Source organism: Glycine max, chromosome 18 (assembly GCF_000004515.6).
Source record: "Glycine max cultivar Williams 82 chromosome 18, Glycine_max_v4.0, whole genome shotgun sequence".
Lineage (NCBI taxonomy): Eukaryota > Viridiplantae > Streptophyta > Magnoliopsida > Fabales > Fabaceae > Glycine > Glycine max.
In genome coordinates, this window is record NC_038254.2 from 11970285 (window position 1) to 11989606 (window position 19322).

Consider the following 19322-nt stretch of genomic DNA (forward strand, 5'->3'; position numbering starts at 1 on the left):
CCTTAATTCAGAGATATGTTCGACATCACACAATGATCTCACTCCACCATCATCCATAGCAATCTATACCTATTCCGTGTGAGATGAAGTTCCACATCGGGTAGGAATGAGAATATTGAATATCATATAAGTGAGGATAAGACCCATAAACAAGAGGCTTAAGGTTTTGGGTTAAAATGTGATGTTAGGTTTACTTATGTGATTGCTCATGGTCTAGTGGTGTGAATTTACCTAGTGTTTACCTCCTTTGGTTGCATAACAATTGGTATCAGAGTTGATGGTTCAACAATAAGATTTTGTTTATCAATTTTATTCCCTTTCACACAAAAAAATGAATGGATGTCTTTTTTTTTTTTTTCGGGGGGGGGGGGGGGGGTGGATCCATCAGGACTGACGAGGCTCCGCAACTTCTGCCTTGACAAGGTGGTGCTCTGACCAATTAAACTACAATCCTAAGAAAATGGGTGTACAATATACATATTTTTATAGTTTCTTTCAAACACTTTTCTTTTTCTATTTTTCTATTTTGGATTCAAACAATTTTATTGTAAATGAAAGAGGTGGATTTTTGTATGTATTGATTGATATTTATATCGATATGCACTTTCACGAGATCAAAACAGATTATGAGCAATTTGTTTGTTATTGGCAAATTGATTGAAAATGGAATCAATGAAAAAAAAATATTTTTTTGTTTATTTAAATATTTTCCCTAGTTTTTCTATTTACAAATCTTAATATGAATCTAGATTATTAGCAAGATTTGAATTTGTGGAAAGATGGAGGGATGTTTCATATTTTGATTCTTTTGTATCAGAGCACATTAGTCATTTTCGGAGAACAATAAATGGGTTATATAACTTCATAGTGGATCGACAAGTTCTTGGGACGAGTTGGATTTGAACTCGTGTAGACATATCTTTGGCCTGAAGATCCCTTGTATTGAAAGTCTTCGTGATGGTGGGTTCAGTAGACGTGTCCTGTGGGTGAAGTGACGGTGCAAGTATTTAGAACATGTGAGCTCTAATAACCACCATGAAATACTCGTGGATGATAATGAGTTCTGCTTGAGGGGGAGACTACCATGTGAAGGAGACTCACTTGAGGGAGAGATAATTGAAATAAGTGTGAGATAAAGTCTCACATCGAGTAGGAATGAGAAGGTTGAATACCATATAAATGAGGATAAAATCCATAAACTTGAACCTTAAAGCTTTAGGTTAAAGTTTAGTATGTAAGTTCACTTTTACTAAAAGTTTAATTTAACTAAACTTTATTCTTAAATATTATTTTATTGTCATACGGTCGTACTAAAAAAAGTTCAATTAAATTTTATCTTAACTTATTAGATTATTTTTAATGTTACTTTTTATGTTTTTTTGTTTGTAAAAGAAATTGTAATTATATTGTTAATGTTACTAAAAAAATTCGCCTCCCCTATTTTTTTTCTTCTGATTCCACTGCTGCTAATTAATATATACATACACACATAAAAGCTGTCTTACTTTACCAACAACTAGAAAATTATAATGTCTAAATATTTTGGGGTATACATTGTTTATAATGGTTGGCTTGTCTTGCAGAACCGACAACGTTCATACAAATAAGATTGTAGTTCCCTATATTTATAGTTCATAAGAAAGAATATTGAGCAACAGTAAAATGGTGATTGCTCCGGTACTTTTCAATATTTCAATATTAAGAGAGTATTATTATCTTTTGTACACTGAATCGATGAAAAAAAAATCATTTTATGTATTATAATCATATTATAAATGAGTTAAAATTTAGTTTCAATAGAATTTTAAAATTTATAATTGCAACGTTTATTTTATGGACATTTATTTCAATTTTTTAAATATTAAACATAAAAAATAGACAAGTATGGGATTTGGTAGAAAGGAGAGAAATAATATTAAAGAAAAATTTTATATTTTTTTTGAGACCTACACCTTTTACATACTTTAATTTAAAAAAAATTCTTCTATTTTCTTTTTCTAAATCAAACATACCCAGTGAGAGAAATGAACAAGAAAAATAATCCTTAAGAGTCACTTATAACAATTAAAAAAAAAGTTTAATGATGATATATTAATTGTTTTATATGGACATTCAATCATAAATTATAATTATAGTTTTTAAGATAATTTTATAAAAAATAATAAATTTATCATAAATAATAATTGATGATTGAATAAAATATAATTATAATAATATCTCTAAATTTTAATTCATAATTATTTTTCTCATTAAAAATGACTGAAATGCTTATTCCAAGCAGTTATATCTCTAATATTATATTGTGTTTGCATTCCCGTTGAAAACATGATTTTCCGCGTCTGATGTGAAGGTATGCAATATATCTTTCACGTTTTAAACCATTTGGATGTAGTTTTTCTATTTCCAAATTTAATCCATGTCCAAAATTACAATATATGACACTTGCTTATGCAGTTAACAGAAAGTTAAATGACCATCCTATGTTGCGCAAACTACTACACGTGGAACCATATTAACATGTGATAAATCCAAATAATTTCTAAATTTTTAAAATAAATGTTCATTTATCCACCTTAAAATGAATGTTACGAAATAAAAAGTAGTGATTTCAAATTTTACAGACATATCGATAAAAATCAAATAAAAAGTTTTATAAAAATTAAAATTTACTCGTTTTGTAATAACTTTTTTTTACTGCCTCGTTTTACACTGACTAAAAAAATGGTCTTAAATTTTAAAGAAATGTTTTTTTTTTTAATTTACAAAAACTAAAGTAAAAACTTACTCATTTTATAAAGATTAAAATCATAATTACACTAGACTAATTATAAATATATAATCACTTTATCTTATATATATATATCCTTTTCTTTTTATATTATCACATTTATCATTTTCTCTCAATTTTTTTATTCCTTCTTATATTTCTCTTCTTCCACCCCTAAGTATAGTTAAAAATAAGGTGAACCGAACGTTTATATTTTCTATGAATAAATGGTTCAAAAGGTACATCATAAACACATTACAGCTAGTGCAATATGACCGATAGCAATAAGTAGCATTAATATGCTTATTAATGATTCAAAATGAAAATACTAAATAAATATAATATTCTAATTGCCTAAAGTTATTTTTATATTTGATCTAATTGGCTAATTGTAAGATACTTGTTGACGAATTTTTCTAATATTATAAAATGCATAATATTTATTTTACATTAATTTTGATTTAAAATCTTTTAAAGTTCAATAAAATAAAATAAATAGAAGTACATGTTTCAATACATATAAAACGAGTTTGAAAATATTTACAATTTTCATAAGAAAAATTTAATATAAGTAAAGACGGATTAAAGAAGTTGATGAGAGTGGGCTCCCACCTTTATGTTTTTTAAATGTATATACATAAATTTGAATTTCTTATTAAAAAATATGTAGTATACTAGTATTAATTAAAATTTATAATATGTTTCTTTAGAAAAATAATTTATAATATATTTATGCATACTAACATGCATTGGTTTATTAGATTCACAAAAGATTTATGTATGCAAAAACTATTATAAAATGCAGTCTTTTTTAACACACATTATTGATATAAAATATTTATTAATTTTATTAATGATTAATTTTGAAAGTTTGACTTACAATTTTTAGTAAGATCTCTTTTCTCAATAATTTTTTCTTATATATATAGATTGACCTTGAGATCATTCTTAAAAGATTTCAACCTAATTTCATTTGGACTAACAACATATTAATTATAAAAAAAGTCTTTGTTTTAAGATACAGTTTTTTTATTAATCATGAAATATTATTATAAAACAAAATATAATTATATAGGTTAAACTTTGTTTACCGCCGAGTCTTTACTTACATGTTTTCTCGGTAGAGTGAGGTCAATTTTCTAAGAAAAAAGTAGTCAATTAAGCCTCTCTCAGAGGCAGTCACTGACATTTTAACCTACCTTATGTACTGTACAAATCTACCAGGATAGAAAAAAAATTCAAGTGTTTCTTGAAAATGATTTCTTACTACGAGCACTTTTATATGTCAGTGACATTGGGGTTTCATTATGGATAGGCAGATAAAATTTAGTGCATCTGCTGCATTGCTTCTGAAGCTATACATATGCTAGACTGGTAAAAAAGAAAATGTCAGTAGCTTGGTACAATGCTAAAAATGTTATTTTTTATAAAAGGAAGAAAAAAGAAGAAGAAGCATGTCTAGCTTTAACCAATGCTACAATCTGCCTCACCAAATTTTACCTCAATTAAACATATTGATGAAAGAATGAGAAAGATAAAAAAAAGAAAAATATAAATTAAGAAAGAGAGAAGGTAAAAGATGTGATGGATTATGTAATGAGATAAAAAAAAAGAGATATATAAAAAAATATACAGAATGACGGAGATGAAAAAAATATGTTAATCATAACATCTCTCCTATCTCCCCGCATGCAACTAAAAATATGTATCTTTCATGTTATTTCTCTTTATGCTTTCTTTATATCTCATTGTAATGTTTGTCTGTTTTGATAAAAATAAGCAAGAAAGAAATATAAAAAGTAGATAAAATTAGAAGACTTGTTTGCTAAGATATCAACAGGAAATAATTTCTTTTAATGAAAAATTAAAAATTTCTCTCCATTATAATCATGACATTGCATGGAAAATAATGGAGAAAGTATCTGATAAAATTTAGTCACCATTTTACTCTTAGTTAGATATAAAATAAACTTATTATACAGGTAGAAATTTTTTTTATGGTTTATCTAATTTTATTTCTATTCGCTATTGTAATGATGTAAATAATCGATTTTTTTATTTATTTAAATAATTCATTTTTATTATAATTTCCTTTTTTTTCTTCTATATTTTTATTATCCTCTAAACCATATAACTGTAAGTGATTTTACTTAAAATTTAAAAAAATACTTCTTTTATTAAATGTAAAATTAAATTATACAAAAAGATAAACTATTTTTTATAAATTAAAATAAATAAATAATTATATATTTTTTATAATCATGAAAGAGATGGAAAAAGAAAAGAAAGAGAAACGCAAGCCATAAGATAATTGATATAACGAACAGAAATAAAAAAATAATAATGTCATAAAAAACATTATAACATTTATTATACCAATAATATTAATTACTCCCACAAAAAGCTATTTAAAATAATCAAGAATCCATGCTGTTTTGCACCTTTCCATTTTAATACTATAAATATATTCTCTGGCCATCTTCCTCTCCAACCAACAACCATTCATTTCCTTGACACTCTCAGCTTTATATATCCTTTAAATTGTCATAAGCATTATACTGATCAAAGAAACTCAAAATGGTGTGGCTTGCAAATTGGGTCATGAACCAAGTGCTTGTTAAATCATGTTATGGATTTGCAAGAAAACTTAAAAGCCATGGGTTTCATTGGGGTGATCTTTCATCCAAACCATTGCATCAACCTTCCCCTTTCCCTAATATTGACAAGTGTGATTTGGAGTGTAGAGGGTCACAAACCCTAGCTTGTGACTTTCACAAAGTCCTCTTAAGGACTCATTCCTTCTTTCCCTATTTCATGCTTGTTGCCTTTGAAGGTGGAAGCATTTTTAGGGCATTCTTCTTGCTTTGTTCATGCCCTATGCTGTGGATCTTAAACTATGAAATGAAGCTTAGGGTCATGATCTTCATCTCCTTTTGTGGCCTCAGAATGAAGGACATGGAAAACACTTCAAGGGCAGTTTTGCCGAAGTTCTACTTGGAGAACCTCAACCTTGAGGCCTATGAGGTAGTGGCTTCAGTAGGGTCCAGAGTTTTCTTCACCACTATGCCTAAAGTGATGGTTGAAGGGTTTCTCAAGGAGTATTTGAATGCTGATGCTGTTATAGCCACAGAATTGCACACTTCTGGTTGTTACTTCACTGGTTTGCTCTCTAAGTCTGGTTTGCTTGTGAAGCATAGTGCCCTCATGGACTATTTTGGAGATACAAAGCCTGACCTTGGGATTGGCAACACAAGTCTTCATGATCAGCTTTTTATTTCTCTTTGCAAGGTATCTCTGTAGCTAGCTACTTCTTGAGGCTATAGTACTGTGTTAATGTTAGTATTCGATGAGCTATCTTTTTTAGCTCCCATATACTGAACTAGAGAAATATTTTAGAAAAATAAAAATAAAAAATGCTTGTTTCACATAATTTTTTCTTCTTCTAATATTCTCTTGTAGTAAAATATCAAATTACTTCAAACCAGTGGAGAGGAGAAAGCAAGATTGACACTTTTAAAATATATATAAAGGCGAGGGTTAAAAATAATGTGAAATTATGCGGGTATATACAAGAATGGCATTTGTTTTGTGAACACGGAGTTACTAGTTGTTTCCTTAATTTAAGTTTTATTTTTAAGATATGTACATAGGAACAAGCTAAAATATAAACGAAACATAAAATAATTGTATATGATATTAAATACAATGCTATTTTTTTTTAAAGTTCAGATAATGAAACTGTAATATGCATGTCATGGCACCAAAACTTGAAGTCTGCAATTATTTGACCGTTGTGTTAGAGTTCTTGATTAATTTGGTAACCCCCTATGGAACAAAAAGGAAATTGAAACCATTTGAATAATATATATATATATATATATATATATATATATATATATATATATATATATATATATATATATATATATATATATATCAAAATTACTAAGCAAACCTTTCAATAAAACTTATTTTCACAAAAATTGGTCTATTTACAATGAAACATATTCATTATCACATAAGGATGTAAATTTAATTTTCGTTATTGATATAAAAATATGAAAATCTTATTGATAGATAATCTTTAAATATCTTTTTAAACGTTCTTTAAATTCAAGGTGGTGAGTTTTTAGAATCAACTCCCATAAACATTTTCTACATAAAAAACAATAAAACCTATATGTTAGTCCACACGTGTACGCTATTGTTTCACCTACTGTCATATTTATTTTAGTTGGTACAACATAATATATATACATTTAATTACATTTAGATTGCGAATGCACCACCCGACACCTTTACTTCAATTTATGTATTTTTGTCTTATCTTATTCTAACTACTTACACATTAATGACACAGGAGGCTTATGTGGTGATCAATGAAGAGGGCAAAGTGATGCCAAGAAACAAATATCCAAAGCCCTTAATATTTCATGATGGAAGGCTAGCATTTTTGCCTACTCCTTCCGCAACCCTTCTTATGTTCATGTGGCTTCCCCTTGGATTTCTGATGGCCATTTACAGAATTTTTCTGGGGGTTTTCCTTTGTTGCAAATTTACATTGGCGTTAGGAATATGGAGTGGACTAATTCTGAATTTCAATGACAAGAACCAACAAAGATCAGAGTCAAACAAAGGGGTGCTCTATGTGTGTAGCCACAGGACTCTCATGGATCCAATTTTTCTTAGCATAACGCTGGGGAGGCGTTTGACTGCTGTCACATACAGCTTAAGCAAGGTGTCTGAATTGATAGCCCCTATTAGGACAATGAGACTCACAAGGGACAGAGAACAAGACGGGGAAACTATGAAAAGGTTGCTTTGTGAAGGGGATTTGGTGGTGTTCCCTGAAGGAACAACTTGTAGGGAGCCATATTTACTAAGGTTCAGTTCTTTGTTTGCTGAACTTGCTGATGAGATTGTGCCTGTGGCTATGAATGCTCATGTGACCATGTTCTATGGGACCACAGCCAGTGGACTAAAGGTCTTGGACCCTATTTTCTTCTTCATGAACCCTTGGCCAAGATATGACATTCAAGTCCTTGGAAAGGTTCCTAGAGAACTCACATGTGCTGGAGGTAGGTCTAGTCATGAAGTGGCAAATTACATACAGAGGCAGTTGGCTGATGCTTTAGGGTTTGAGTGCACCAACCTTACAAGGAGGGATAAATATATGATGCTGGCTGGCAATGAAGGGGTTGTTCAAGAAAAGAAGGGGAGAAGATTCTGCTAATTACGGATGAAGTTTGTTTGTCCTTCATTTGAATTTTCATGGGGGGTTTAATTTGGAAAATTGTTCCATGTAACATCTCTTTTTTATATATATTTTCTTTTTCTGTAAAATGTCAAATCAGTTCATGTGTAGGGACAAGATGGTCAAAGATTTTCAATGTGATGAAGTTTGTTCTCCATTGGGTTTTAATTTGGAGAAATGTTCGTTTAACATCACTTTATATATATAAAATGTCAAATCACTTTATACATAAACAAAAGAGAGATTTTAATATTGTGTAAAAATAATGGTGAGAAAAAGTAATGAGAAAAAAATTTAAGATACTTTATGGCTTTATGCTATACACTGATCAGACTTCAGAGAATAAATCTTACATTAATGTAACTTTACTACAACAGCAGTGTGAAAGAAAAATACTATGGGGAGATATATAATAAAAAGTAAAAAAAAAATCACTTTTAAAACTGTACACATCTTGAAAAAAATGTTAAGAAACAAAAGAAAAAAAATATTAAGGTAAGGGTGTTTGTAATGCCATTTGGTTCGATTTATAGATAAAAGTAATTCAAACCAAACATAAAACAAAGATTTGGTTTAAATATAATACTAAACCGGACCAAATTTTTGCGATTTAGTTCAGTTTAATGATTTTTATTAATATTTTATTCTATTATCATAATTTAAAATTTATTGAGTAAACTTATATAATTATTATATTATATTATTTTAAAAATAATTTTTTTATTAATTTTTTTTATCATATTTTAATTAAAAATTATTATTTTCACTTCTATTTAACATTAATATAAAATAATATTACCAACTTTTTTTAACATAATAATAATTTGTGCTTGATATTTAACACTATTTTTTAACAATATTAATATATTTTTTAACATACAAAAGTAAAATATACATTTTGATTATAAAACAAAGAAAAAATAATAAATTATTTAATACCTATTATTAATTAACAAATAAAAATTAATATAATTATAATATGGCATTTATTTAATTTTGTTCGGTTTTTTATAATAGGATTTGAAAATTGAACAAAAACCACAAAAATTACTTGATTTTTTAGATTTGTTATTTTTACAACTTTTGATTTAAGCAATTTTCAATTTTTTTTAATAGATTTATCGATTACCAATTATTTAATTCGGTTTTGAACATCCTAATACAAACCAATACATAAATACATAAAATATATAATTTTTACATAAATTAATTATATCATACTTATAATCTCGGTCTTACATTTCTTAGCTCACTTGCCAATTCTTGAAAAATACCATCAAAGTGTTTTCATGTTTCCCAGGAAGACACAAAGCATGACTTTTTTCCGTACTAGTATAAAAAAATAATTTACATAAAAAGTGCAAAATAAAAAGTACAATTTACTGGCAGGAAATTATTTTAGCCACGTAGGCGTAGGAAGCTTCATCCCAAATGGCAACTGCTGGTGAAGTTTTTGTGTTGTAGTGGAAGACGTCATTTGGGATATCTACTCCCATCCTTACAAGATGGGTTGACCACTTTTAAAGAAGGTGCCAGCTAGAGATAATCCTTCATTAGGCACCACTTTGTTCGATGCCTCCTACAACAATTTTCGTGTTGCAAGCATCCATTAAAGAAAAGGAACTATTGAAGCCCCGGAATCAATGTTAGTGAATGTATTTTTTTATTTTTATCCTCTGAACTGAGTTGCATTTTCTTTGTCTTTCTCTCTTTCCATTTTCTTCTTTCAGTTTCAATTCTTTTCTTTTGATATTTATGGCAACTATATTTTAGGTTGCAAGAATAAGGCTTCATGGTTTTTCAGAGCGTGAAATATCTGTAGTTTGTGCCTTACTGATGTTATAGATTGGATTTACCTATTTGGAGCGAGATCAAATTCAATCTACCAACTTGAGAGATGAATATTTACTGGTATATTATTCTTTTTTCACATTGAAATGGCTCATAACAAACTATGGCTAATTTTGGCGATAATATTTTCTTCGTTCACGTAGCATTTTCGCACAATGAACCTATTCTTGGGATTGAGTACAAGGCTCAACTCCAAAAAACTCTGTCACGTGAATTGATAATCTTATGCTTTTTTCTTCTGATATCAAATTTCTAGATAAATCAAGTTTGGAAGGCCTTATAATTGAGCTTGTGTTAGTTATTTATACCTATTAGCTATATCAACATTAGATACCTTTAATGTTTTGTTTGGTTTAGATGATAGAAATAAAAAGGTTAAAAATAAAAGATTTTTTTTTAAAAAATTAAAGTAGGTTGTAAAAGATGTGGGTTCATCACTGAAAAATAAACATTTACCATCAATTTTTATGGACATTCAACATTGATTTTAAATCGATGTTGAAACCATCATTAAAAGTAAGTTATTGTTAACATCAATTATAAAAATCAATGTTAAAATTCACTACAATGTCGATTCTTCCCAAAATCGATGTGCTATAATAACAAATCGATAAAAATTGACAAAACTGATGTTGTAATGCATCATATAACATTAGTTTTGTCAAAACTGATGTTGTAAGTTTACAATATCGATTTTTCCAGATCCACAAGATATACATAGATTGCATGTGCACTTTAGTTTCAACCACAAGATATACACATATTAATTAAACATAAATTTAATACTTTATCTCAAATTAGGTAAGGAACAAGTTTTCATTTTTCTTTATTTCTTAAAAAAAAGGAGAATTTCAAGTTGACAAATTGCCTAAGTGTCCTATCATTCAATCACTAATATTATCATTCAATCAAAGGTGGTGTTATCATCAACCCATAAATTTATCCTAACCTTAATCCCTTAAGTCAAAGAACCTAAGTCTCTTGATTCCACTATCAATCCCTTGAATTAATGTAATTAAAGTATTTGCATTAAGAGCAAGGGTTCTAGTGATGCCTAATCTTTTTAATTATATCCCTAGACAAAAAATTGTCGGGTGCTTTCTTTAGTTCACAATTCAATAAATTTTCCCAATTATAATTGAATAAAGAGAATGATGGAATCAGTTGATCATGCCAAAAACAATCACTAAGCATAAAAAATAACTAATAACAAGAACCATAATTATATGGAAGTAGATTCAATTACATTAAACCCCAATGAATAAATAAATTTAGTTACTTATAGCAATAGGAGAAACAAGAACTGATGATGGAGAGGAAATCATAAGCATGAACGTTGTCACTCTGAGCTCTATTTGACCTCTCAACCTTGGAAAACATGAGAATGCAATGAATGAATCATGTATCAAATGTGTCTTTCATATCAAGTAGGCTTTTTTAGGTGTGGGCATTTCCTAAAAAGCTAGCTTAAGCAGCCAACTGTGCAAGCTTAAGCTAGCTTGTATGCTTGAATTGTGCCTTTAGGAATGATGCGCTTAAGTGCCCATCATGGGCTCATTTAAGCATCCTTGAGAATCATCAAATATCAACCTTGCATAAGTAGCTTTAGCTGGCCCATGATGAGCGCTTAAGTGAGTCTAGAGAACTTCCTTTTGCTCAAATGGGTAGCAAGCTTAAGCTAGTCCATCATAGGCGCTTAAGCTAGCTCAATAGCTTCTCCAGTCTTCAATTTGTTTTTTAATTGACAACTTTAAACTTCTCTCCAATAGCTCCTTAATGTAATTCCTATAAAAATAACAAAACAAAGATCATAAGAAAAAAATAAATAAAAACTAAATTTCTATCTATCAAATATATTTATTCTAAAATTAACCAAATTGAACACAAACAAGGTCCAAAAGCATATGATATATATAGTTCACACTGATACCAATCAAGGAATAAAAAAAAAAGAGTTAAAAATAAGCATATGATTAAAACAAATATTTAATCCTTGTCCGTTTAAGTCTTAATCATATTCTCTCTCTCTACAAGCTACGCAAGACTATTAAAAGATTCTTTAATAGGAACAGTAGAAGCAAGCCTAGGGAAAGGAATTTTTGTTCCAGATCTAGAATGACATAGTTTTTAACAGTATATAAGAACAAATTTAAATAAGCATATAAAACTTAAAAAAAAACATTAATAAAAAGAAAACAGAAACGACGATACTCTGCACTGAATTTGTTAGGGGGAGAGAAGGGAAGAAACTGAAGCGACGGTAGTCTGCACGGGATTAGTAAGGAGGGAGAAAAGAGATGAAAGAAGGAACTTGAAAATTTATTTGAGAAAGAAAAGCTTACAAAGAGATATCTCAGAGCCTTTCTCTCTACAAGCTACGCAAGACTATTTGTCTGAAATGGTGCCTTACAAATGAAATTGAGGACTCCTTTTATAGACATAAAATTTGAACTGTAGCTATAGTACAAGTTTCATGACCGGAACTATTACTACAGAAAAAGTAAAATTGAATTAAATGTCACCTAACGAAATACCAAAACAATCATCCTCGTTTTGGTAAAATACATCATCATTTTATGAAGAATTGGTGTCTTCTTTCTTTGAGGAAGAACTCTCTTCTTCTTCTTTTTGAAGTAATTACAAAAATTCCTTCAAGTTTTTGATCAGGTGTTCTTTAGAATTGGATCCAGCCAGGAAGGCAGCCAATTAGGACTTCTGGTTGAGAAACAATGAAGTCTCTGGATCAACTACTTTCAAGAACTCCGGATGGGCTTTGAACCAAATTTTTACCTAATCTGATTCAGCTTTGGATGCATCGAATTGATTCCACCACTTGAAAAATGCATGTCGTTGAAGTGATAGGAATTGCTTGTTGTTTTCAGTCTTACTATATCTGTATTGCCAGGAAAATATCCAAGACAAAGCAAAACCGGAAAAATATTTTAAATCTGCAGGAATTCATGATTCCTAAGAATTAAACATTTTGTTAAACTGTGCAAATCCTTGTTGAACCTGCTCTAGGAAAATTTTGGGAATTGGACCAAAAAAGTGCCACCATTGAAGAAACCAATTTAATAAATTGTAGATTGTGTTGGTCTTGAAGTAAATAAGCCAAGAATGCTTGTAATTTTTGTTTTGGTGCCAAAATACTTTATTTCGGGCATCCATATAGTCCTAGTAGGTATAACCTCTTGGATCAAAAGGAACTGATAATTTTTTTACTTCATTTAAATTTGGTCCAAATTGCCTTGGTTGCAAAACTTTTAAGATTTGGATTGTTGAATGGGTGTTCAATAGCGGATCATTCGGGTCTTTGAAGTGTTTGATAGACACTGAGTTTGAGTCTATTAAAATAAATTCATAGAAAGTTCTGGTTTTGTTGATGGCTATTGGTTTAAAATGGAATCCTGAAGGAAATGCCTTGACTGTGGCCTTAAAGGGATTTTTGTCCCAATACTCCAGCTCCATCTGCAAAACAGTTGAAAATTTATTTTTATAAATATAACTGTTAGTTGGCTTTGGGGCTGGCGTTGCCCTTTGGGATATTGTAGTCAATAATTTTTTTTTCTTTTAGAGGGTTACAAACAACTTTAGACTCTTTGGTTTTTTGAATAAGGGCTTGCAAATCAATTTTAGAACCATCATCTGATTTAGAGGCTATGTCTGCCCATGTTTTCTTTGGGAGCTTCGTGAGGCCAATTTCTTGGAGGGCCAAAAGTGTTTCTATTGGGAAGCCATAGTCGGCCTTGGCTTGTTTTAATGTTTGATTTTTAGGGAATTCTTGAGTAAATATTTGAATCAAGCCTTACAATGGATTAGATATCCAATCACAAACAAAAAAGATTTACTCAAGAATTCTCTAAAAATAAAACATTAAAACAAACCAAGGCCGACTATGGCTTAACACTTTTGGCCCTCCAAGAAATTGGCCCCACAAAGCTCCCAAAGAAAACATGGGCAGACATAGTCTTTAAATCAGATGATAATTCTAAAATTGATTTACAACCCCTTATTCAAAAAACCAAAGAGTCTAAAGTTATTTGTAACCCTCCAAAAGAAAAACAATTATTGACTACAATATCCCAAAGGGCAACGCCAACCCCAAAGTCAACTGTTTTGCAGATGGAGTCGGAGTATTGGGAAAAAAATCCCTTTAAGGCCACAGTCAGGGCATTTCCTTCTGGATTCCATTTTAAACCAATAGCCATCAACAAAACCAGAACTTTCTATGAATTTATATTTTAATAGACTCAAACTCAGTGTCTATCAAACACTTCAAAGACTCGAATGATCCGCTATTGAACACCCATTCAACAATCCAAATCTTAAAAGTTTTGCAACCAAGGCAATTTGGACCAAATTTAAATGAAGTAAAAAAATTATCAGTTCCTTTTGATCTAAGAGGTTATACCTACTGGGATTATATGGATGCCGGGAATAAAATATTTTGGCACCAAAACAAAAATTACAAGCATTCTTGGCTTATTTACTTCAAGACCAACACAATCTACAATTTTTGAAATTGGTTTCTTCAATGGTGAGACTTTTTTGGTCCAATTCCCGAAATTTTCCCAGAATAGGTTCAACAAGGATTTGCACAGTTTAACAAAATGTTTAATTCTCAGGAATCATGAATTCCTGCAGATTTAAAATATTTTTCCAGTTTTGCTTTGTCTTGAATATTTTCCTGGCAATATAGATATAATAAGACTGAAAACAACAATCAATTCCTATCACTTCAACGACATGCATTTGCCAAGTGGTGGAATCAATTCGACACATTCAAAGCTGAACCAGATCAGGTAAAAATTTGGTTCAAAGCCCATTCGGAGTTCTTGAAAGTAGCTGATCCAGAGACTTCATTGTTTCTCAACTAGAAGTCCCAATTAGCTGCCTTCCCTACTGGATCCAATTCTAAAGGACACCTGATAAAAAACTTGAAGGAATTTTTGTAATTAGTTCAAAAAGAAGAAGAAGAGAGTTCTTCCTCAAAGAAAGAAGACACCAATTCTTCAGAAAATGATGACGTATTTTACCAAAACGAGGATGATTGTTTTGATATTTCGTTAGGTGACATTTAGTTCAATTTTACTTTTTCTGTAGTACTAGTTCCTGTCATGAAACCTATACTGTAGCTACAGTTCAAATTTTATGTCTATAAAAGGAGTGTTCAATTCCATTTGTGAGGCACCCTTTCAGACAGATAGTCTTGCGTAGCTTGTAGAGAGAGAGACTCTGAGATATCTCTTTGTAAGCTTTTCTTTCTTAATAAATTTTCAAGTTCCTTCTTTCATCAATCTTCTCCCTCCTTACTGATCCCGTGCAGACTATCGTCGCTTCAGTTTCTTCCCTTCTCTCCCCCTAACAGATTTAGTGCGGACTATCGTCGTTTCTATTTTCTTTTTATTAATGTTTTTGTTTCAAGTTTTATATGCTTATTTAAATTTGTTCTTATATAATGTTAACTTATATTCCATTTGTTTTAATCATATTCTTACTTCTCACTTGTCTGTTTGATCTTGTCCGCTGATCTAGAATCTTTCAAAGAATTTGAAGAAGTAAGAATATGGATGTGTTTGTCTTAAGGCAAGCCTATTATATATATATATATATATATATATATATATATATATATATATATATATATATATATATATATATATATATATATATATATATGTGTAGGGGCAATCATCAATGGCACCTCCTACACCTACTTGGCCAAAACAACCCCCTACAGGTAAATTGTTTTTTTATACTAGTAAAAAAAAAAGCACCAAAACATTTCAATTATTTATGTTCTCTTGATGTCATCTCATTTGACCTACAACTTTCATTGATATATACAATTTTTATAACTTGAGAATGATTGGGAAATAAACATTCTCTTTACCAATACATCTTTTTATGTAACGATGTCTCTTTACCAATACATTCTCTTGCACTCAATTAATTTATTACCTTCTTTGAAATATAGCACACAACCATTCACAGAACAATAAATCTTCTTCGCCTTCAACAATAAATCTTCCTCTTGTAATAGTCTTATCAGTAGCAAAATCTGCCCTCAGTAGCACGATAGAGATGATTTATCATCTGCCAACTGATACAGTCTTAGGAAAGCTTCTTTTAGTTTACAATTTCCAACCCACTTCTCTAGCCAAAAAGCCGTGTTGGCTCCACTGCTAATGATTCTAACCAGCGCCTCAACGAACCATCCATTTGCTCCTTAATTTCATGCAAAATGACTTTAAAGTTAAGCAATTTTTTACTTATTTAGGCTTCATAATGCTCAAAGCAAGCAACAAGTTTAAGACTTAGAAAGCCAAACCATCATAAGTCGATTATAGATTTTTCAAAAAATATCTAAAATAGGGCATGATAAAAAATGTTGGTGGATTCTACGGTGTACCACCACTTCATGTGGTTTATGGCACACCATTTTTAATAACCCTATTCAGATCAATCTCGAGTACATTTTGTTATCTTGGAATGTTTACATCTGATCCAAATTTCTGGTGGCACCGCCACTTTTTGTTTTCTCTCTTTTTGGCAGCTTCTCCCTCTCCACTGGAGCAACCATCGGAGCCCATTCCTCTCTTTTTCCTCCCATAGTCCTCAGTGCCAATACAATTTATAAAGAATAACGAAGTTAATTACTTGGGAAAATGAGAGAGATGTGACTCAACGTTCTCTTTCACCATATCATAAGTCACTCACGCTCACCTAAAGGACAGTAAGGAAGGAAGAAAACGAAGGACATAGTGAGAACTAAGGGGGGAAATGGCAATGCACGACGGAGAAAGACACCGCTGAAAGAGGAGTTCAGATAAGATGTGTAGAGTTTAGGATAAAAGGATACACTCTGGATTAATCCATAGTCTATTAAATTTTGTCCATTATAAACCACAGGAGGAACTTTCTCACTGTAACCTGCGTAAAAAATGTTTGCCTTAGCTTTTTGGATCTTGAATGCTTAACTATAATATTATAATAATAAGTATTTATATATAGTTATTGAATTTGAGAATTTAGTAATTATAAAGATATAAGGAATTTAAAATAAAACTCATGCTAGGAAAAATACTCGTCAATTTGCAAAATTTGGAGTCTAGCTATAGTTTCATTTTCATATTTCTCCATATCATTATCATTGTATATTGTTGTTGTAGATGTGGGTGATAATGCTATGTAAGAAGTTCTACTCTTTTCGTATTATGTATAATATTTTTGTTTTGATCAAAGATTATGAGGGTTCCAATTCTACTGGATTAAAAATTAATTTTACTTATGATATATGATTATTATTGATCTAAAAAAATTTGATACACTAAAAAAATCACATTTATTAAATAATTCTCTTACATATAAATATAGTGAAATCTTACTACATCTAACATATATTTTCATATAATATCTTAGTTCTCTCGAAAATGAAAAAGAATTGTGTCACTAAAAATATTCATAAATCTTAGGAGATATAATAATATTTACAAAGAGAACCTTGAGATATCTGTGTAATTAAAAAAAATTTAAGGTTCAAACTTTTAAATTATCTTTAATCATATTTTTTAATTTAAAAAAGTTATAATTTCAAAATTTTAAAAATAATAATCAAGGATTAATTTGAAAAATAAAAAATAATTAATGAAAAAATAATATGAAATTTGATTGGTTAAAAAACTAACCGTATCAAAATCTTCCAAATTATTGGAGGTGCAGTATAAACTCTCTTACTAAAAAATATACTAAAAGGAATTTTGAAGTTTCTTTACTTTGCTACATTACAAAAAAAACATTTAATAAAAGAAAAGACTTTACATTACAAATTCTACACAGCATGCATACAGCACATGATTCCATCCAATCCGGTGACTTATATAATTGATCAATTCCATGTGATTATGATTGACACAGATTCATGTGCATCAACATGGTGGGCAACCCATAACCCACAATATTTTATGGTTGAATGTCAATTTCAATAATAAGTATAAACAACAAATGAAAAAACAAAATACTTGCAAAATAATAATACCACTTGCAAGCTTCATATCACATGGAGATGGAGCCAACCCAAGAAGCATTATTATCATTATACAAACGACCACAAAGCTCCATAACGGGCATCCCCAACACCTCATCCACCACACGGTCATGCCACGTGTCCCTCATGGCTTCATTCAACCGTTGGATGAACCCCTTCTTGAATTTCTCACAATAATGCAACAAACGTGCCACATGGCTAGGGTCCTTATCCTCCCACCACCAACCGCCACCACCCTCCCTACATTGTGGCATCTCACCGCCACCGGAGACCATACCACGGCGGAATCCAGCCATCTCCGCCACATACTCCGCCATGCCATCAACAAGCCCTTGTGGGGCCCCTTCCCATATCCAAACCTTAGCCATGCCACGTAGGATTGCACCCACTATAGCTATCTTATCGTACCTTTGGTCTTCTAGTAACGTAGGGCTAATCTCAATGACATAACTAAAACATTTTCCTCCACCTCGTTGGAGGTGATTTCCGGCGGCGGTGTAGACGGCAACGATGTCGGTGACGTTGAGATTCCGGCGAGGTAGCTGGAGTGTGACACTATCTATGTGCTTCTTGGGGTAATTGCTATCATTGTTATTACTATTTGGATAAAGAAAGTGTTCTACGTAGGAGCTTGTGTTGAGGAGTATGCGAGAGGCTTCGTCGTTTGAGACATAGGAGAGGGCGAAACGGCGTCCCGCGGGGGAGTCCTTGGCGTCGTTTACCACGGTGATGTGGAAGGTTTTGGATGCCTCGTAGTTGGCCCATAGTGAGATGAGAGCTAGTAAGAGAATTGAGAGGATTCGGAGAACGATGTTGTTGCTGTCGGAGGTGAAGTGTTTTGCATTTTTGTCGGCAAAGTGTTGCTGGAGTGAATGGGAGGAGAAGGAGAGAGTGGAATAATAGGGTATGAGTGGTTGGAGGTGGGAGTGGTTGTCTTCCTCCTCCATTAATTTGTGTGAGCAATTGAAGGGCGAGATGCATGTGCAACTGTGCAGATGGGGAATGTTATAAAGTTGATTGTTTTAATTTTCAGATTATTTTTTAATGGTACGCATGGAATAGTTAGGAGTTTTTTAGTTTTAGTTTTTAAATGAAATTTCTAAGACAAAACATGTTGTTTCATGTTTCAAAAAAAAATCTGAAACAATTTTTAACTCAATTTCATGATATTTTTATATTCATTTTCAAAATCAAAAAAAAATGATATGTGAATTTGATTTTTAATTCTTAAAAATACATTTTTTCTATATTTGGAAGTGATCTTTTTTATTCTTATCACTAACATATCATCGTCACCAATATTGTTGTCAACCCATCATCATTATCAATCTCATCACCATCAGGTTCACCACCACCGACACTAACATTGACCCTGCACTGGTACTATTGTCGTTATTTCTGAT

The 19322-nt window shown here is 30.8% G+C and overlaps 2 protein-coding genes across 2 annotated transcripts; one reads left to right on the forward strand and one right to left on the reverse strand.

The window, feature by feature from the left end:
- Positions 1-5308: 5308 nt before the first annotated feature.
- LOC100802208 (glycerol-3-phosphate acyltransferase 1) lies at positions 5309-8176 on the forward strand. The gene is made up of 2 exons (XM_003553076.5): positions 5309-6055; positions 7128-8176. The coding sequence occupies exons 1-2, from the start codon at positions 5345-5347 to the stop codon at positions 7998-8000; spliced, it is 1584 nt and encodes a 527-aa protein (XP_003553124.1). The 5' UTR covers positions 5309-5344; the 3' UTR covers positions 8001-8176.
- A 9427-nt stretch (positions 8177-17603) lies between these two features.
- Positions 17604-19057, reverse strand: LOC102661574 (uncharacterized). Its single transcript, XM_006602184.3, has one exon. It carries the CDS (start codon positions 18864-18866, stop codon positions 17928-17930), a length of 939 nt encoding a protein of 312 aa, XP_006602247.1. The 5' UTR covers positions 18867-19057; the 3' UTR covers positions 17604-17927.
- Between the last annotated feature and the right edge of the window lie 265 nt (positions 19058-19322).

Excerpts from the sequence above, each read along its gene's own strand:
- LOC100802208 (XM_003553076.5), top strand. The coding sequence starts at position 5,345 with ATGGTGTGGCTTGCAAATTGGGTCATGAACCAAGTGCTTGTTAAATCA. Across the intron at positions 6,056-7,127 it reads TTTTTATTTCTCTTTGCAAG|GAGGCTTATGTGGTGATCAA; the intron begins GTATCTCTGTAG and ends TTAATGACACAG.
- LOC102661574 (XM_006602184.3), bottom strand. The coding sequence starts at position 18,866 with ATGGAGGAGGAAGACAACCACTCCCACCTCCAACCACTCATACCCTAT.